Source organism: Lemur catta, chromosome 1 (genome assembly GCF_020740605.2).
Source record: "Lemur catta isolate mLemCat1 chromosome 1, mLemCat1.pri, whole genome shotgun sequence".
NCBI classification, from domain to species: Eukaryota; Metazoa; Chordata; class Mammalia; order Primates; family Lemuridae; genus Lemur; species Lemur catta.
Window position 1 is genome coordinate 234,609,050 of NC_059128.1, and position 22,279 is coordinate 234,631,328.

Consider the following 22,279-nt stretch of genomic DNA (forward strand, 5'->3'; position numbering starts at 1 on the left):
CCCACCTACACTCCTAGAAAACATTTTGAATTGAATAGAAATAATAAAACTCTACATATCAAAATGTATGGGACACAGATAAAGCACTGTTTACTGTGAAATCAGTCTGTAAAGAACAAAGGTCTCAAATCAATGATCAAAACTTTCATTTTAAGAAAATCGAAAAAGCAAATTAAACCCAAAGCAGGCAGAAGCAAGGAAATAACAAAGAGCATAAATCAATGAAATTGAAAATAGAAAAATATTAGAGAAAAGTCATTAAAATCAAAATTTGATTTTTTTGAAAAGATCAATAAAATTGAAAAGCCTATAGCCAGAATGATCAAGAAAAAAAGATACAAATTACCAACATTAGGAATGAAAAAGGTGACAAAACTAACGAGGCAAGGTCTCTCTGGCTGAAGGAACCAGAAAACTGAAGGGGAACCGTGGGCAATGAAGAGAATGGGGGAGTCCCAGATGGGGAAGAGTCAGAAAAAAGATCCCCAAATTCTTTCTAGCCACATGTCTGACAGACCACTAAACCACACATGTGTGGAACAGACTAAAAGCAGCTCAAGTAAAGGCAAAAGGTCTATACTGAGACTGGTATCACAACCCAAGAAAGAGAGTTCAAATTCACATCCAGCCAAGGTAATGGCCTATCAGAACAAAAATAACATTACCCATTGGGGAATAATAGAACTCAGAATCTCTACACTTATTATGTATTTACTGAATAACAGCTACGTGCCAGGCATTATGCTATGTGCTGAGAATATACTAGAAAGTAAGACAAAATTCTTGCCCTCATAAAGGTTACAGTCAAATGGAGATATAGCCAAGAAAGGATAAAAAAAAAAGTTAGTAAATGTTTTGATAGAAGAAGTAGAGGGAATACATGATAGAAATACCCACTCCAATCTAGGGCATTCTAAAAGTTTTAACTAGGCAAAGCCAAAGGAACAGAGTATTCCAGGCAAGGCCTGGAGGTAAAATAGTGAAACAGTTTTACCTCCATGTGTAATAAAAACCTGGAGGTTTCTTGAGATGGCACACCCAACAAACTAAAAGAAGCTCTCAGTATAGTTGGTGCATATGTGGTTAACAGCAAAATGACAAGAGATGACACTAGTGAGTTCAGCAGGGTCCAAGGTAAGTGAAGAGCCAAGCTAAAGAGTCTGAACTTAATTTTTACGAGCAAAGAGGAGCCTCTGAAAGATCTCCAAGCACAGAAGTGAGATATTTCCATTTTTATTTTAGAAAAGTCCTATTGATGGCTATGCACACAACAGACTGGAGAAAAGCAAGGCTTTATGAGAAAGACAAGAACCTGTATGAAAAATAATGATAGCCTCATTAAGTTTAGTGAAGTGGGAGAGGTAGAACAGAAATAAGAAATTTATAATATATTTAAGAAACTGAATTTACAGGACTTAAAAAAAAAGTTACAGAGCAGTGTTGGAAAGAAAGATCATGAGTCCAGTTTGGGATATGCTGAATTGTACATATTTCTGAAGAATAAAAATGGAGATACTCAGCATGCAGGTAGATATATAAGGTCAAGATTTTAGGAGAGAGATCTGTGCTAAAGATTTCGGTTTCATTAACTCATAAGGGAAAACTGATGCCTTAGATATCAACGCAGTGTCCCTGGTATATTGAAAAATGGTAAATATTTACATTTTAAACAGAAGAAAAAAAGATAATCAGTGGATTAGGAGAAATTTTTATACTGAACTTCTAATTTCAATAGCAACACTCTACACCTCTATTAATTCTCAGCTTATAATATATATTCCTCTACAGATTTTTCATCTAAGAAGCAGGAAGATTCTGTGAGACAACCTTAGTGACCTGGATGAGTTTTGAAAGATAGTAGAAAGTTTTTATTTCCTAACAACCTAACTTAAATAACTTTGAGAAAAATAGATCTTATTTTCAGAGAAGGATTATTTTCACACTTAAGGTTAAAGCATCCACATGGTTTCTCCCTCCTTGCTTTAAAATATAAATGTCTACAATAAGTGGGGATGGAGCGGGAAACAAATGGCAATTAAACATGATTTTTTTCACATACTTAATATCTTAAAATTTAATGGAGCTCCAACAGTTGACAGAAACACATTAGAAGAAGCAACTAAAAATACATACATGCCTAGAAAAAAGTAAAAGAATATTTTATTTCAAGCTTACCTTGCTCCTAAGTTTTCAATGGTTATATATTCATCCTTTCTCACAACTTCAAACTGCAAGTAATAGAAAAAAAATCCTAAAGTAGTTCAATTTTCAAAATTCTTTAATGTTACTTCTTAGCCTTAACATTTGAAAAAAAAAAAGGCAATGAGAATGAAGCCATAGTGAATATAAAACGAATAAAATAGAAGTAACAAGGTGAATCCTCATCAAACAACAAACTAGAGTTCACCTTAAAAAGCAGTTCCATTTTACATCACTATAGGATTTAAATGCCAAATCTGAAATACAAAAATAGCATATCTAAAGATAAAGAAATAAATAAGATACACTTCTATTCATAATTTGGTCTATTTACTTATAAACTGAAAATTCAACAAGATATTTCATTAATTAAAAAACAGAATGGATAATACCAGAGTGCATCTTTTGTAGTGGATACTATATGTTGTATTCTATAGATATTTTCATAGGATGATATTTACAGACTCAAAGAGGTTCAGAAAGTCTAAAATTATTTTTAACCTTAGGTGGCACCAAATTAAGTAAATCATCATCCTTGGTTTATAATACTTTCCACATTGGTACACTCATGGCATGTTTTGTCTCTGTTTCTCTCTTTGTGTGCCTCTCCAGGTATCTATTTTTTAAATTTTTTTATTCTTACGGACCACATACTACTACTTTAGATAAATAATAGCAATACAAAGGTCAGATAGCTTAGTCACCATCAAAGAGAATATGGCTAGAATTCTGTTATTATGATCCCCAAATCTGTTTCAAGTAAAAAATATTATTCCAATGAAGAAAAGCAAGAAACATGAAAAAAGATACTCACCAAAATTTTAACAATTCCAGGTACATCACACTGCAGCATCCTTACCATGTCACCTGGACATCCTTCCTTCAAACATTTTTTTCCACTAAAACTCTAAAGTTATTAATAGAAAAAATAATAAAAATAGAAAAAAAATCACTGATGTGCAAATCTGATTATACTTAAAGTTAGATGCAGATGTTGTTAGATAGGAAACTGAAAGATGTGAATAAACATTTGAAAGTTAGTTGTTAAAAGACAGTCCATTTCATATATCAATTGGATACTCTGTTTAAATGCATGCTTCCAATTTTCTCTCTCATCATTTCTACTTCAAAATCTTCAAGTAGCTATATTAAAACCTAAAATGTACTTGCTGCCCCAGGGAAAGCAACTTCAAGTAAAATGTACTAATTTAGTGAGTATAAAAAAGGATTACTAAATTTTTATCAGATATGCAAGAATTCTAGGGAAAAAGAAAGAATAAAAATGTTGAGACCTTTCTTTAGTTCTGGCCTGGCTATGAAGTTAAGTACTTCATTTCCTTTTACTTCTGTTTCTAAAATTGAGCCATATTAATTGCCAAAACAATCACAGAAATTATAAAGTATTTACATACCACTTAAAAATGAATAGTAAACAATGCTTTATACAATTATTTTCAGCTTACAATGCAAGTTCATCTATTTTATCTGTTAATTTTCATAATGATCCTATTAAGTAGGTTTATCCTATCCTCACTTTAGAGCTTAAAAAAATTAGTCTCAAAGCAGTTATATTATCAGTCTAATGTAATAAAACTAGTAAGTGACTCAATCTGGACTTGAACCCAGAGATCTCCAAATTCCATATCCAATGCTCTTTCTACCATAACGGTTTTCTGCTGTTTGCATGATGTAAACACTATAGGACCAAACTTACGGTCATTAGCTTGCTAAAGAATAATTAATACAGAATTAGGCTTTGGATTTCCACTTTAATTTTAGTGGCAAAGAACTCAATTTATTATATAACTAATATAACTAAATATAAATAATTCCAAATATATTTTTGAAGACTACAAAATCAATTCTTGTTCTCCTCCTCTAAAATAGAAATCATCCTTAAAATTGTATAATTATCCTTTCTGTATATTTATTAAGCAATTCTATTCTTTGATTCTATGTCCTTTATGTGTATATATGCAACAATAGTTCTATTCTTAAGAGTGTAATTTATAAAGGGAAAGGAACATATTGATAGAAATCACTAAGCAAAGCAACTAATAAGAGTATCCCCTACAAAGAGCTGATTAATAAATGATGACAATAAATGAAGAATGATGAGGAAATAAGCATCATAGAGAATTGTAAAAGAACAAAAAAGTAAGAAAAAGAAAAAAGGAAAAACAAAGGAGGAAGTAAAAGGAAAGAGGGAAGATGTGAACAGGAAGAAATGAAGGGGAAGAGGACAAAAAAGAGGAAGAGAAAGAGGAAGAAATGCTATAGTAAAGTTTTAAGAAGGACTATTATACCTGATCATTTTCACCTGGATATTTTAAATTCTTGAACTTTCTCCAGCAAATTTTATGGAAATAAACACAGCAACTTTTACTGCACATTAACTGAAAAAATCCCTGGGGAAAAAAATAAAAGGAAGCTGTTGATATGCAAATAGTCATTTATGCAGATACGGAAAATACCATCTTAAGTCACTTTTAAAATTATTCTATAACTAGATGAATTTTACACAACATTCAAAATTTATCAACAGAGATCAGAGGTCACCAAAAAACTTTACAAGTCATTTTTACATCATTAAAGACAGAAAAATTAGGACAATAAAAAAGGGGTAATAATTCAAACAAGTCAAAGTAATATTTTCTATATGCTATGTACAACAAAATACCAGAAACCCAATGAATGACCTTTGTTCAGGAACATGCTGTCCACCTCTCTTCATTTCCACTTTTACATTTCTCTTTTCCTGCACCCCCAACTCCATACCATTATTCCCTTAATCTCCTCTGTTACCAATCAACAGAACTCAGATTTGCTGCCTTGGTAATATAGTTCCTGAGCTACCAGAGGTATAGATTTCTTGTGCTTCCCAATGTGCCCTCCCTGGAAACTACAGCCCTGCTTCCTTTAAACTCTGCTTTTATGACAAAAATCTAAATTGCATGCCCAGGACTTTCTGCTGCTACATGTTGTTCATTTGACTGGAACCCTGAAGACTTTCAGAGAAACCTCAGGACCATATTACTATGTCACCTAAACCAATACAGAATGTACCGGGCCCTGAGCACTACATCTCACCAAGTTCATTTCCCAATCCTTGTCTTATCTGAGTGAATAGACCTTGGTCTTCTCCTACTCCCCACCTAACCCATGTGCTGTACACATCATGCCTTACAACTGAGATTTCAGTTATTTTATAGAAGTGTTGTCTGTTTTACACTGATAGTCACATATTCTCATCCTATCTTGTGATTTCACAGTCTTATTCTGATGGATCCAAAGAGACCTATCAGAAGTATTCTGATTGCTGAATTTCTTCCAATCAAGGGTGGTTATACCTTCCCCTTGCCAAGGCCCATAGAAGGGATAATGATCATTTATTTAGTAACATAATTCCTGAGTGACAACCTCTCTCCTAGGTAAAATACTACTATTTTCAACCTCTAATATTTCTAATTATAAGGTAAAGCATTTTTTAGATCATTTTTACTGCATGACTGATTCCAGGGATAATAGTCATAACTTCAGAGGTATGTGAATGTTACAAAAATCTTAGCAAAACCAATTCACTCTTTTATGGACCCATAGACTATAAATAATTCCTGCTTACTTTGAATCTAAGTTCTCAGAGATAAACAACTTCTCAACTGCTTTACCATTGTAATTAAACTAAATACTCTTCTAAAATAATATTTTGATGCATGATAATATAATAATTTTCATATAAGTTTAATTTTATAATTACATGTTTAAAAATATTCAGTTAATTGACACAGTACCTTATAATTGGTGTTCTTTAAGATGTCAGCTTCACAAGATCGCTCACAATCTAGGTAACTACAGATGGTCTGCTTCATTATATTACTTTCAGTCATCTTGATAAAATTATTAAGAAGATCCTAGATTTTAAAAATAAAAAGAATTCTCATGAATTAGTAATTAAGACCATAACACTTCCAATATTTTACCTATAGTATGTCCATATCATATGCCCTTTTGAAGGACTTATATATAATTAAAAAACATAGTAACAGAACATATTTCCCTCATTTGAAGTAAACAATATATAGAAAGGCCCTAAATTAGAAATACTGAATTTCTTACTGAATGATATAAACATGCAGAAAGGAGAGAAGTTTATATTTGAAGCCATATTTCTCTTTGCCATTCTAACCCATAACATAACACCTGGTGTATGCCTATCAAGAATTACTTGCTATGATATATACATACAGAGAGACAATAGATCACGGGGGTTCAGGGAGTCTTTGGTGGAAGTGGCCCCTGGACACCATGTTGGCAGTAAAACTACTATAGTGGTGCGATATGCCACTTACTGCCATAATGGGCAAAAGTACAGTACAGAATTACGTTTCCAATGTTCAGGGTTACATATCAGAATATAAGTTCTCATTTTCAAAATGCTGATTAAATGTAGGCGGACCACATTACAGGTCTAAGTTAATGATTAGACAAGGCCCTTAATACTCATCCTGCAGATAGTATTGCAAAATTTCAAGTAGTATCACTGCTAATATACTGAGGGCAGATGATATCATAAATAAGCCTCTATAAATTATTTCATGAATGTCATTTTGCAGTTAGAGAAGCCCTATGCAGAAAGATAAAGTTGAGAAAATTTCCCAGAAGGTAGAACAAAAAGACAAAAACTAAAACATATGAAAGAAATGAGAAAATTAGAGACTCAGTATAGTAGTATACAAAACATCTGAATGAGTATTCCAGAAAAAAAAAAATTAGAAGAAATCATCAACTATATAAAATAAGAAAATATCTCAGAACTAAAAAACACAAATTCAGAACACTAGGTACACATAGACTATTCTTAAAGATTCCCAGAATGAAAAAAATAAACCAGGTCACAATGCAAAAGGTTAAAAACCAGAGTGACATCAGATTTCTCAAAAGTATTATTAAAAGCTAGAAGATAAAAGAAAAATACTTTTAAAAAATTAAAAAAATATATTTTCAGCATATAATTTTATGCCTACAATTGAAAAAAGTATACAAAGGATAAATTATATTGAGAATTATAAGGCCTCAAAAAATTTATCTCCCAAGCAAGCACTCTTTGATGGGACATTGCTGGAGGAGTTGCACCACCAAAACAAAGGAGCAAACCTAAAAAAAGGAAAACTTGAGTTCTAAGAAACAGAAGATTCTATATAGAAGAAAGGTGAAGGAAATTCCCAGGATGAGAGTGAAGGGAAACCCTGAAGCCAATTTAATAAAAACTTATAACTATTGGTAGGATGGAGGAAGGAATGTGTGTACGCATGCGTGCATCAGAGAGAGAGAGAGAGAGAGAGAGAGAGAGAGAGAGAGAGAGAGAGAGAGAGAGGGAGAGGGAGAGGGAGAGGGAGAGAGAGAGAGAGAGAGAGAGAGAGAGAGGGGGAGAGTGCACGTGTGCATGTGTAAGAGAGCTAAACCCTCATCTTCCTTAGTGAGAATCAAAAGATAACATCTAAAATAATGTTTTTAAATAGCAGTACATATGTTTTTGAAAAAGGCAAATAGTGAAGAAAAATGCCTCTAGAAAGTAGAATTGCAATTAGAGATGATAGAGCAGGAACTCTTAATTTTTAAGTCTTTTAATATTATTTGACAAACTGTATGTGTGTTGTTCTGCATATAATAAAAGTTCACTAAAAAAGTTTAGATAATTAAAAATATATATTTTAAAAGGAAGAGGAAAAAGAATAAAATAACCAAGATCAAATAGAGACTACTTTACGTAGGCACGGAAGTTTTAATATTTTAAAAATGTATAAAATTATTACTTTAGCAAGTCAAAATTAAAAGTCATATGATTATCTTAACAATGTCAAAAGCTGTCTGCATATACTTTGATTGCCAAGAAAGGTACATTAAAGCATTCCACTGTGATTGGGGATTTTTTTATTTCTGCTTTCAGTTCTGTCAATTTTTGTCCCATATATTTTGTCCCATATATTTGAGGCTATAAAACTAGGTATACACAAATTTTGCATTGTTATAGCTTCCTGGAGAATTGAATTTTATATTATATTTTTATAAAATGTTACTCTTTATTCTGAGGAATACTTTTGGCCTTAAAGCCAACTAAAATATAAGGATAAATAAAGATTTAAAGTAAAAGTTTGGGAAAAGATAGGTCATTCAAACATTAACCAAGAGAAATCTGGTCTAGTTATTTTCATATTAAACAAATTAAAAAGAAACCTATCTGGCTTATCAGATGGGTAAAAATTACCCAAAAGGTAAAGAATACCCAGAAGGTATGGGAAAATGGAAACTTGTATACTGTCTGAAGAATTTAAATTGGTATAAACTTTCTCAGAAGAAATATGGAGATATATAACAACTTTACAAGTGTATGAACACTTGCTTCACAATTCCACCTTTAGAAATTTATTCTAATGGAATGACATGAGAACTATGCAAACATCACTTTATACAAAAATGAAAAACTGGCATGTTTAGTTAGAATAAACTAAATGTTCAATAGCAGAGAACTGGTTAAGCAAATTAAAGCACAGTTATATGACAGATGATGCAAAAATCACATTATATAATAATCTGATCACTGAGAAATTAAAAATATATGTATTTCCAGATTACAAATAAATATGTATAACATCATACCAATTTAGTAAAAATAAAGGGTATGAGTGTCTATATTATACCAGTGTGTGTCTGGAAAGACACAAATGAATTTCCAGATTACAAATAAATATGTATAATATCATACCAATTTAGAAAAAATAAAGGGTATGAGTGTTTACATTATACCAGTGTGTGTCTGAAAAGACACAAATGAAAATGCTAACAATGTTTTCTCCATTTGAAGAAATATGGATGAATTTCACTTTTATCTTTGGAAATTTTTATATTTTCCAAGTTTTCTGAACTCAGCATTTGGTACTTTGTAATTTAAATCAACAACAAAATAACAGTAAATATAATTAGAAAAAAAGAAGTTAACTATTACATTTGGCTCTAACCATGTGAAGTACTGGCCTAGAATGACAATTAACCTTCCTGTTATTTGCAAATGCTGACATTGCCACCTCACTTTTCTCTCCTTGTTGAATCACGCTCACATTCTGCAGTAGGTAATATAATCAAGGTTGTTTCTTACATAAAAAATCTAATTGCCAATAAAAGAATGTGATTGCTATGGAATATGACTTAGTTGGTTCAAACTTTATCAAAGATGATTCTGAGTAGTCACAAATGAAATGTTATTCTGAATCATTTTCTTACTTTAAAAGTTGTAGGTAAATCTTCATCTTCTGCAGGATCTATGTCAAACCAATGATCATTTATATCTTCAATTTCTTGTAAGCTTCTATGAAATTCTAGCAGTCCTCCATGATATCTGCAAGGTATTTTAAAATAAAGTTAATTTGAATGGGACTATGGAACTGGATGGTTTACTAAAAAGACACCAAGTAATCCATTTTTTTGTGGTAAGTAGGGTGGTGATAACCTCTGGCATGCTTAGAAATACAAATACTAGGACTCTCACCTGTGGTAGATTGGGATGAAATACAGGTGGAAGGGGAGGCAATAGATTATGTAGTAGCTCAAGCTTGAACAGTATGGGGGCCATGGTAATTAAAGGGATTGTAGAGTTGGTTGGCTTTTGTTAACTGTCTTGGAGGCCTTGAAGAAAGAGAATGATAGGCACAGGTCAGCCAACTATTAACTTAGGACACACTGTGAAAGCCAGAGGCCTCTATGGCAGTATATAAAGAGACTTCATCTCCTATAGCCATAAAAATAATCTGTGCTGAAAATAAGGCCCAGATTTAATCATAAGGTGGAACAAACTGCCAATGAGACTGAAGGCACAGCCTCAACAAGACTAATACTATCAACTCAGGACACTGTGAAAGCTAGAAGGCTTCTATGGTAACATAAGGAACCTTTACCTCCTCTAGACATAGGGAAGACTATACTCAAAATGAGGTCCAGGATTTAATCATAATGGTAGAACAACTGCAAGGGAGACCAAAAGCACAGCCTCAACAGAACTACTAGGCTAAAATCAGGGCTTTAATAGGGAATGAGTAGATTCTGAGATCTGAAATGGGGATATTTAGGTAAATCCTTAAATTACCCCTTGAATCCTCTGGCTGGCAAAGACTCTCCCTTTACTTAGAGATCATACAAAAATATCATCTGAGATGTATGTCTCAAAAGATGATGCCCTCATCCTCAAGATCCTTACCACCTCTCTCCTAATTGCCTTCAGACCAATAAATTTAGGGTCAAGTGTAAGAGAGCTCAAGTGGGAAAACAGAGTCCCTGTCCAGGAAGAAAAAGCTTATTCATCATAAGAACTGCAGAATCTGACTAGAATGTACTGGTAGGAACATGAGTGGGAGTAGATCTTAAGGGTGCTGAACCAAGAGTAAATACAAGGCTGGATAGGGAAGTGCATACAGATATGGGACAACTCTTCCATAATTCAACTCTTCCATAATTCAAAATTTACTTTTCTAGCAAAGACACCTGAAGCCAGACCTAACATGCTGCTAAGAAGGGTCCTTGTACACAATGATGGTCTATAGTAAATGAGGTAGAAATGCTGAAAATTTCTTGGTAGAGTATTAAAGGAGTCAGAAGGTTCAGGAAGGTGAGAATGTTACAGTGGACTTACTGCATAAAAACACAGAACCCACCACTAGACAATGTTCCTGGAAAGGCTCAAAGGATACTCCATTCATCAATGCAATAAGAAATATAGACAAAGGGCACGAGTGTCTTTGAGAAGCTCAGCAGTGGCTGTCCTTTATAGGCCAGGGATGAAAGTAATGATGCTGTCATACAACTTGGCTTTCTAGTGTCAATGATCTGGAAAATTGATTCTCTCCAATGCCCATCAGTAAAGAGAACAAAAAGTAGTTTTCATATCTGGAGAAGGACAGCAATATACATTCTTTGTCTTATCTCAGACTATGTTAAATCTCTTACTTTGTCACAACTATAGACTGAAAGGATTTTGATCATACCAACATTCAGCAAAGCACCACGATAGCCAAATATATTGATGGCATCATGTTGATCAGACCTAGTGAAAAGATCTGAAAAGTGAGAAGTCTTCTGGACATCCTACTTAAAAACAGGCATGCCAGAAGATAGGAGATAAACCTTACAAAGAATCAGGGAACTACCATATAGGTGACACTTTTAAGGATCCAGTGGTTTGGCCCGGTAGCAATCCTTCGTAAGAGTTTGCCCAAGAAAACTTTCCCTAATTCATCCTTCAGATCTCAATCAAACATTATTTCTTCAGGAAAACTTCTGATTGCCAGAACCAGACTTAGGCTCTAGTAAAGACTTTGTTTACTCTATTTTCCTTCATAGCTCTTTATCATATTTCATAATTGAGTATTTTATGACTGATTATTTGATTAAGGTCTGTAACCTTCACTATACTGCCAGTTACATGAAGACAGGAACCGTCTATTTTGTAAACCATGTTAGGTTTTGTATCCTCAACAACTAACAGTCTCTGGAATAACAGATGATTAGTAAATAAAATGAATGAATGATGCTACAAATGGTTAAGGATCTCCATATAGGAAGTAAACAGATAATCCACATAGGTTCCTCTGTACAATTTCACATTCTTAAAACATATAGTACCCAATACTCCTCAAACTAAGCATTTGGACCCTTTCAATTCTTCATAAGCTCATCTACAACTTAAAAAACTATTCCAAGTCGGTAGTGATAATATTAATAACTACAACCATCATTTATTTATTAAGTATGGAATTTTTGTGTCCTGGGCAGTGTTAATCACCTGCAACATTCTTATGAGATGAACACTATTATTGGTTCCATTTTAGAGATAAGAAAAGAATATAAGCCCTAACAACATTAAGTTTCCTAGGGTAAGAGGTAGAAAATGCATCAGAATCCAGGTCTGTCAGACTTCAACGGCTATGTTCCTAACGTCAATGATAGATTGCCTCTTGTTGCCATTGCCTGTTAAGTTTGATATTCAATATTCTCAAGTACATTAAAGAAATTATTATCTATAGGAACAGATAAAGAAAAAAAGAACCAGCAAAGAACAAATGTCATGATCCCTGGTATACTGTACACACTTAATTCTCATTTCACAATGCTAAAAATTGACAGACAAGATCTACCCATTAATTAAAATCCTTACCTCTTCTGAGCACATCGAAGTAAAGCACGTCCAAAATAAACTAAAGACATAAAGTTTTCACAAATTTCATTTTCTTGGATCACCATCTTCATAACCAGAAATTTATTCTCAGCTTCTGTATAATCCTGTAGTAACATAAAACTAGGTTTGGCTGATGTGAAAAGCATTTTTTTCTTTTATGATAAACAATTATTTCCCAAACTAAAAATTATAGCAGCTTTAAAAAGAACCAGTCATCTGGCCATTTATTCACACCTCAAATCTTAGCCATGTCTGTATGTGATCATAAAGATAATGCAATATACTCAGGGTTTAAAATATTTACTACAAACAAATTTAAGATCTTATTTAATCAACATTTCAAAGTGAAATTTAAAATAATTTTTTTATTTAAAACTGACAAATATTATTACCCCAAATAAGGGCTTTTCTGCTATTAGAGCATAATTCTTTATCATTTTAATTTTTCTCCCTAATTGGAACACAATTCTTCCTAATTTTTCAAATAGGAATTAAGTGACTTCTTGACCAGAGATATAGTCTCTTTTGGGGAAGTACCATCTTGATCATAAGGAACATAGGTCTGGAAGTAAAAATCAGGATCAGCTCTAACAGAGGTTTCAGTTATAATTAATAAAACAGGCATAATGGCCTCAGTCTCTCGGGAAACAAAAAATAAGTCAGAAAAATGCTACATGGCCTTGCTTTAAAATATCCTCTAGTATATCACACTAAACAATAATTAATATTACATGAAATTATTTGAAATAGAAATGTTTTCAGTTTGGGTGCTTATAAATTCTACTTCACCTAATTAACAAGTCATATTTATATATTTAATTTATAAAACCAAGTAAACAGATTTGGGAAGAGGAAAAATGAAAGAAATATCAAGGCTGCAAAGAAAATTTAAGAAGTTTTTAAAAATCAGAAAAAGAAAGAAAATGTTAAATTTAAAAGAATTCTTAGATATTATCTATTTAACTCTCACATTTTTACTTACTTGCATTTTGCTTTATTCAACAAAGAATTTGAGGTAAAACTCATATTTTAGAAAAGAGGTAAGATTAAAACCAAAAATTAAGCTATACTAGAAAATGGATATTTTTAAAATGTGTAAGTGAAAGAAGCTAAATAATTTTCTACTTTCCATAAATGGCAAGCACTTACATGATAAAGTTAAAATAACTGAGGTTATTAATAAAAACTAATATTAACAGTTTCTTTTAGCAGTATTTTTAATTTCACAAAATAATCTTTGTATAATTACTCTAAATTATAAATATACAACAGAAAAGTCACTGAATAGTTTCATTTTGTAGAGAATTTTTTAAAAGCCAACATTTTAATTTGCTAAAATGAAGTTGGTATACATAAAAAGATTTATAACAGGCAAATAGTACATGCCGCATACCTCTTTCTTTCCTCTTTCAGTAAGTGCTACTCCATATAAAAACAGTAATGTCAAATAATAACCAATATTAATCTGGTGTGCCTAAAAAGAAAAAAAAATTTTAATTGGTTATTTAGACTAAGCTACTTTTCAGTATAGCAGACTTAATAAAATATCTTAGGTTATTTAATAATTAAAAATAATAAATTATTATATTATCAATCATCTAATAACTATAGAGCATGTATTTTATTTTTTTTCTACCATGTAGCCTAGATGTGTAAGAGAATGTATTTTAGATGTCTTTGTTAATTTGACCCAGGAAGAAGAAAGAGGACAGTCAATAATCTCAAAATAGAATTTAGAATTTGATTTAAAAAATGAAAGCAAATGCCATCAAAATTTGTTACATTGAACCTTTTAAAAAATTTTCATTCTCTTTCTCTTATTATATAATATTTTAGGTACCAAGAAAACTTTAGATAGTAATATAAGGAACACCAAAGTATCTACGATCCACCTTAAAAATTACAATCACTTTTTAAATCAAAATCCTATACTCTCTCAACACAGGTTTTGTCATAACAATATAAACATAAAGCTTACCACTTCTTCAATTAAAAATTACAATACGTGGATATTTCCTTCATTTAAAAATGGTCAATGCAAAATTACTGAGATGGAGATAGATTAGTCATTTGGGAAGGTGTGGAGGGAGAGGAGAGGATGTGACCATAAGGGTGGCATAAGAGAGATTTTTGTGATGATAGAATAGTTCTTTTATTCTGGATTGTGGTAGTAGTTACACAAATATATACTTGTGAAAAATGGCATAGAAATGTACACTCCTGTGCTCAAAAAAGTTAACATAGCTGGCTTGGGGCTGTTATCCTTATTAAGGCCAGTTTGCAAGGTCGATCCTTGGCTGGTGTCTGGGAATTTGGATTTTGGCAGTGTTCCCACTGTTCTCTAACTGATAATGGTGGCACACTGCGCTTAGACTATTTGCACAAACAATGTGATTTATGCTCAACACCTGGAAGTTTCTTCTGGAACTCTGGAATTTTCATACATGTTAGGCAGAGGGCACCTAGATGACCAACATCCAATAAAAATGTTGAATGCTGAGTGTCTAATGGGCTTCCCTGGGTAGAAATATCACACATACTGCTACATTTTCATTGCTAGGGGTGACAAGTGAAGGGATGGGAGTGAGTGTACTCTGTGTGACTCCTCATAGGAGAGAGAAAATATAAGAAAGCCTGCAGATGGATTCCTTCAGACTCTGCCTGTGTCTTTTCCCCTTATGATCTGCTATTATCTTTACTACATCACTACAATAAATCTTAGCTATAACTGTATGCTGAGTCCAGTTCTTCTAACAAATCTCTGAACATGAGGGTGGTCTTAAGAGACCCCGGACACAACATCCACTGTACCAATGTCAATTTTCTGGTTTTGATATGTACTATAGTTACGTTAAGATGTGTTAAATAATTCTTGGGGGAAATTAAGTGGAGGGTACATCAGGACCTCTCTATATTTTTGTATCATACAGTTGTAACTTCTGTCAATCTATAATTATCTCAAAATACACAGTTAAAAAATTGTCTAAGGAGAAAAATACTGTCCATTCTATTTGTGATGGTTAATTTTATATGTCAACTTGACTGGCCATGGGGTACCCAAATTAAACACTATTTCTGAGTGTGTCTGTGAAGGTGTTTCCAGATGAGGTTAGCCTTTGAATAGGTGGACTTAATACAGATTTCTCTTCCCAGTGTGGGTGGGCCTGAATAGAACAAAAGGCAGAGGAAGGAAGAATTCGTCCCTCTTTGCTTCCTGCCAGCCTGCTTGAGCTGATACAGCTCATCTCAACTTCTTCTGCCCTCAGAATGAGATTTATACCAATGGCTCCACTAGTTCCTAGACCTTCAGAATTGGGCTGAATTATACCACCAGCTTTCCTGTGTCTCCAGCTTGTAGACAGCAAATCATGGGACTTCTCAGCCTCCATAATCATGTGAGCCAATTTCTCATACTAAATCACATATATATGTATATATGCCTTATAATAAGTCACATGTGTATATATGTGTTTCATATATATACATGTGTATGTGTGTATGTATGTGTGTGTATATATATATATTTTTTGAATGGTATTCTCACCTAGCACGCCTCTTATGACCAACAGTACACAATTATGAGATAACTGGGGTTAGAAGTTCAGTTTCAAATTGGTATCAGTGGAAATACACATGTTTGTTTTCAATGGACCAGTGGACTAAGTGTATATCAGTAGAGGTATACATGTGTGTTTTTTCTCAATGGACTAAGTGAGTTTATGAATATAAACTCATAATGTCTAAATGGTTTGCACCTTAAAATGCCCATTCCTGAAGAGACGGTATAATGCCATAGTTCAGACCATACACTCTGGAGCCAAGGCGACATGGATTGTTTCCTGACTCCACTATTTACTACTTGGTGAATTTAGCAAGTTACTTAACCTCTGTGACTCAGTTTCCTAATCTACAAAGTAAGAATAATAAAATGGGATAGTTATGAGGAGTAAATGAGCTAATCCTTACAAAGTGCTTAGAACAGCGGCTGTCATATAGAAAACACGAAATAAATGTGAGCTATTATTTTGTAATTTAAAAAAAAGCAACTTTATAAATAATACAACAGAACCTGTGGCTCTTACAATCCTAAATAAAAATAACATTTTTGAGAACAGAAGCAGCAGCAGAATTGTGGTAATGCTATAACTAAAAGGCAAGATGCAAGTGGTATATCTCTAACCTAAAGCCCCTGTCCTTTCCTCCCTATCTTCCCCCCATTAGCAAAGATTATTCCACGTACTGGAATCAAATGAATACAGAGATGTCATTGGCAACTACCTCCACCTCCAACTCACTGCTCCCTCCTAAAAGGTTGTCTCACCCTTCTTGGAGGCCTTGAGGGACAGGAAGAACCGTTTGGATAGAGCAGTAGACTGCTCTGATCATGACAATTCTAGTTCTCCTCACAAGTGCTACCAAGAGAGAGAACTCTTCCATTTCCTAGTCTAAGACTCATCTTTGAAGTAATGTCTAAATAGAGAAGGCTAAGCAATGGGCACCTGTTAATGCTGATTTTATACTGATTTGTTTCACCGATTGGCAATCTGGTCAGTGGAAAAATGGCAGTTTTGTAGTATTCCAGAAATTCTCAGGATTAAAAAGTGCAAACCTGCTTTTGTTTCCTCTATTGAATCCATCTAGAAGCTTCTTTACAATATGTATATCACCCTTTAGAACCCAAATCCTTAGTGGCTTAAATAAGGATTATTTTCTGCTTCTTTACACATCATTATAATCTGGGATTTGGTGTCTTAGGCTATATTTTTTGGTGTCTGGGTAGTTCTTTTTTGAAGATAATCCTAATCCATCTTCTATTTTATACGCATCAAAATTTAGACTACTACTCCAAGTTAGGCAAAGAATTGACTTTTCCTTTTACTATTCTGTACCATCAATTCTAATTTTTTTTAGACACAGTCTCTCTCTGTTGCCCAGGCTAGAGTGCCATGGTGTCAGCCTAGCTCACAGCAACCTCAAACTCCTGGGCTCGAGTGATCCTCCTGCCTCAGCCTCCCGAGTAGCTGGGACTACAGACATGTGCCACCATGCCCGGCTAATTTTTTTTGTATATATATTTTTAGTTGTCCAGCTAATTTCTTTCTATTTTTTTAGTAGAGACGGGGTCCGCTCTTGCTCAGGCTGGTCTCAAACTCCTGAGCTCAAACGATCCTTCTACCTCGGCCTCCCAAGTTCTAGGATTACAGGCATGAGCCACCACACCCAGCCATCAATTCTAATTTTTGATACAATTTTTTCCTCAAATCGTTTTTTTTATTTCTAAAGTATCATTTGATCTTAAACACATAAACATATTTTGTCAATTTTATCAATAACAGAAATTCTAACTTTTATAAATATAGAAAGACCAAAAGAGAGCTGGCTAATAACTAGGCAAAGAAGGAATAGATTTTTTTTTTAATTGACAAATAAAAACTATATATATTTATCATAGACAATATGATATTCTGAAATAATGTATATATTGTAGAATGACTAACTCAAACTAATTAACATATGCATTACCTCATATATTTACTTTTTATGAAGAGAACACTTAAAATCTCTCTTGGCAATTTTTAAGCATACAATACATTGTTATTAATTATAATCACCATGTTATATAATAGATCTCTTGAACAAATTAATTATTCCTCCTATCTAATTGAAATTTTATATTCTTTGACCAACACCTCCTCACCCATTCCCTCCCCAGCCCCTAGTAACTGCCATTATATTCCCTACTTCTATGAGTTCAACTTTTTAAGATTCCACATATATGTAACATCTTGTAATATTTGTCTTTCTATACCTGGCTTATTTTTTGAACTTTATGACTCTCCATTTCTAATTGGGAAAGCCTATTTCTGTTAGTTTAAGTTTCTCTTAAGATGAACAATTTTGTGGTAGGAATGGGGACTAGAATAGGCTCATTACAGAGATATTGTCACATAACAAAGTACACGACATAGGAAGGCAATAAATTTATATGTACCCTTCTCCAGGGTTAAAAAGGAAAATACAAATTGTTCTAGACCTCAAAATAAGCATACACGGTTTTCTCATTGAAAAATGCTGATCAAGTCCTTTATTTCAAACTTTCAAAAAAAAAACTTACAGTATAATTAGTAGCTTGAATGTTCCTAAGTGCTGCTTCCAGTTGTGTTATCAAGAAATGTAAAGTCAAAGCAGGAACAACTTCTTCTCCATTCTGGCTGTTAGCTACAACTTCTCTCTGTGGAAAATAATACAGTTGAAGATTTCTTTAGGTTAGAACAAATATCTACATATGTTCACATTATACAAATAATATATGCTTATTGTAGAAAATTTGGAAAACAGAGATAAAGACAGTTGTAATAAAACTCATATCACCCAGATACACTATTCTCATACTTGTTTTTAAGTAGTCTGATGAATTTCCTTTGTAACTATTTCCTCAAAACACTAAAAAGCATTCCTATGCCTGCCAAGGGGTTGGCAGCATCCACTCCTACTTCAGAGGAAGATGGTAATCCCACTTCATTTTCATACTTTCTATTTTCTGGCATAACCAAAATCTCCCCTCCAGCCCTGAACCTGTGGTAAACAGGAATGCTGGCATTAATACCAATACCAGGGCAAGCAAGCCATTTTATGTTGCAATTTGATTGGAACTGAGCTAATATATGCTTTATTGTGTACCATAGTTAATTACATGGTTGAAATAAAAGGACTATGTCTTATCATTCTGTCCATTCCCTAATGCTTTGTACCCACAAGTGCTTGGCTTAAATTACATTATCTATTCCATAATGTATACTCTGTGTGGAAAGTTTAATCTACATTTTCTTAACTTGGTTTCTAGTATACAATACTTTCTTGTTTTCCTCCTAGCTATCTAGGTACTTACTTCATTTCAGTCTCCCCACCAGTCAATCTAACGAACCTCTTCTTTATCAACACACATTCCATAGATAAAGTAATCCACTATCATATTTTTAAATAATGTCTACACACTGACAGTCTACAAATTTATATTTCCAACCAAGAACTATAACCTGAATTCCAGCCTCATATATCCAGCCATTTATTCAACAGTATCTCTTGAATTTGAACAGGCATATAAAACAGTACTGAAGTTACACCTCTGTTAAGCAGCCGAGGTGGTTTCAGATGAATCCTCCCAAGGAAAACAACTAAAACAGCTGGACAAAATATAAAAACCATTTATCTGAAACCAATGGAAAACTACCAAGGCACTGCCAAACTCTCAAGCCAACGTACAGGAGAGGAGGAAGGACCAGAGACATGAGACTAACTCACTTTTTAAAGCAATTTCCATTTTCAGTTGTGGCTGAGATTCTAGGCAGAGCCTTCCGCAAATTTACAGAGCTGGGAGGAAAACTGGAGTGCACGGCCTATCAAAGAAGTGGGGCCCTGGTTAACACCCCATTCTTTTGCAATGGAAGCAGACCATAACACAAAGATTTGAATGCAAGTAGTTTATTTGGGAGGTACAGAGAAAAATGGCAGTGAAGTGAAGAAGTGATATAAGGAGGGAAAACAGGCTTTAAATTAAAGGGTATGTTACTAAGCTAATTACCCACAGCTGGCGACTGGGTTTAATACAACAGGGAAACTCTGGAAAACTGAAAAATATGAGCTTCAGAACCATTATCCAACTCAAGGGCAGAGGGAACTGGGGTACTTACATAATAACTCCCAAGACTTACTGATTGAGTGCTTTCTGGGGTGATGGGGGAATATTAATTCCTTGGGTCTTTTGAACTGCCATGAGAAGTACAGCCTTCTGCAGTTCCAGAAAAAAGGCCCTGAGGCATAGAGATGTAGATATTGAAACCAGGAATTGTCCAGAGCATACTGAAAAGATAGGTAGGGTCCAAGGGGTATGGGCAGGCCACTGACAGCATCTGCTACAAAAGGTATAGAAATAGACCTTTCCTCACAGAACATAAGTAAAGATCGGAATCATCCCAATCCCTTGTTGAATTAAGTCATCTACTAGAAAAGCACAAATAAGAATTACTTGGAAAGATTTTGCCCGGTTTTTCTAGTTCTTCAGAGGAAATCTGCTGTGAAACAAATAAGACAGCCACTACAAGTAGTAGAATTCTTCATTATCTTTTCAATGACTATGTAATTTGTATAGATGTTTTCATGTTCATTCTTGATTTTGGTTATTTTTGTTTTCTTTCTTTTTTGAACATTCTCATCAAGCATTTATCAATTTTACTGGTCTTTTCAAAAAACTAAGTTTTGTACCACAGACAGCATGGCTGAAATAAAAAAATTTTAACAAGTTAAAAAAACCCACCAAGTGTTGGCTTTATTGATCCTCTCTATTTTATGTTTTATTCTATTTATTTGAGCTATCCTTATTACTTCCTTTTTTGAGTGTTTCTAATTTGCTGTTCTTCCATTAACCTTTTAAACTTCATGCTTAGATGACTGATATTCAATTTTACTTCTTTTTCTAATATGTGCATTTCAAGCTATAAATTTTCCTAAAAGCACAGCTTTATCTAGTAATACAAGTTTTGATATATATTTTTTTATTCAGTTCAAAAATTTATTTAACTTCCACTGCAATTTCTTCTTTGATCTATTGGTTACTTATATTAGAAGCATATATCATAACTTATAAACATATGGTTTTCTAGTGTATCTTTCTGTTACTGATTTCTAGATTAATTGCACAGTAGTTACAGAACATGTTCTATATGTTTTGATCCTTTAAAATTTGACAAGACTTGTTTTGTGACCTAGCATCTTATCATTTATAGAAGTTCTGTATGTATTGAGTCTACTTCTGGAATTTCTCTTCTATTTTCTAGACATGTCTATAGTGTCAAGAAAAAGTAACAAATTCTTTTTAACTATTAGAGCTCCATAAATTATCATATCTATGTAAACATATTCCCAGCCCTTCTTCCTTATACTTCTCTTATATAATTTACTTGGCTATTTGCCCCCTTATTTCCCATGTGAACTTCAGAATTAGCTTTTAGTGACACTAACGCAAAAAATCCTTTTGTTTTACTGGAATTAGATGATATTTGTAGATTTTAATTTAAGAAAAATTGACAGCTTTAACATATTGTGTCTTCCTACATGTACTATTTTCCCTTCAGGTCTTCTTTTCTTATCCTTAATAGAGTTTTATTTATTGTTTTAATATGGAGTATTGATTTCTAAACTTAATGTGAATAAGATCAGTGTGTGGGTGCTTGCTAAAATATATATTTCCAGATTTATCCCCAGAGATTTTGACTTTTTAGAACTAGTACAGGGTTCAGAGTTTCTCATGAGAGTGGTTTAGGACAAACTTAAAGAAATACTAGTTTATCTTGTACCTTTCTTAAGAGTTTTTCCCAGGTACTTTACTTTTGTTGCTTTTACAAAAAAGAACAGTTGGTCCTTTGTATCTGTGGGTTCCAGATCCATGAATTCAACCAATCATGAATTGAAAATTAAAAAAAAAAAACAAATAAAAAATAAGAATACGATAAACATAATACAAATTAAAAAGATAATATAGTATAACAGCTTTTACATAGCATTTACATTATATTAGGTATTGTAAGTAATCTAGAGATGATTTTAATAATAGCGGAGGGTGTGCATAGGTTATATGCAAATATCATGCCATTTTATGTAAGGAACTTAACCATCTGTGGATTTTGGTATGGTTGAAGATCCTATAACCAATCTGCCACAGATACAGAAGGATGGCTGTACTCTTGTTCTATTTTCACCTTCTAATTGACTATGTTTTGCATATGTGAAGGCCACTGATTTCTGTTTCTTGTTTCTGGGCAATTTCCAAAAGATAAGAGGGAAATGGGGCATTACTTCATC

At 33.2% G+C, this 22,279-nt stretch overlaps 1 protein-coding gene across 1 annotated transcript in view; it reads right to left on the minus strand.

Annotated features, from left to right (window-relative positions):
* DZIP3 (DAZ interacting zinc finger protein 3) overlaps window positions 1-22,279 on the minus strand; it is an 86,207-nt gene that overhangs the window by 44,471 nt on the left and 19,457 nt on the right. Inside the window, exons 5-12 of the mRNA XM_045540342.1 lie at window positions 18,537-18,653; window positions 13,815-13,895; window positions 12,401-12,525; window positions 9,478-9,592; window positions 5,991-6,110; window positions 4,506-4,607; window positions 3,014-3,106; window positions 2,176-2,228 (exon numbers count right to left, since the gene is read on the minus strand). Coding sequence (XP_045396298.1) covers window positions 2,176-2,228; window positions 3,014-3,106; window positions 4,506-4,607; window positions 5,991-6,110; window positions 9,478-9,592; window positions 12,401-12,525; window positions 13,815-13,895; window positions 18,537-18,653 — 806 coding nt within the window. The remainder of the gene's footprint in view (window positions 1-2,175; window positions 2,229-3,013; window positions 3,107-4,505; window positions 4,608-5,990; window positions 6,111-9,477; window positions 9,593-12,400; window positions 12,526-13,814; window positions 13,896-18,536; window positions 18,654-22,279) is intronic.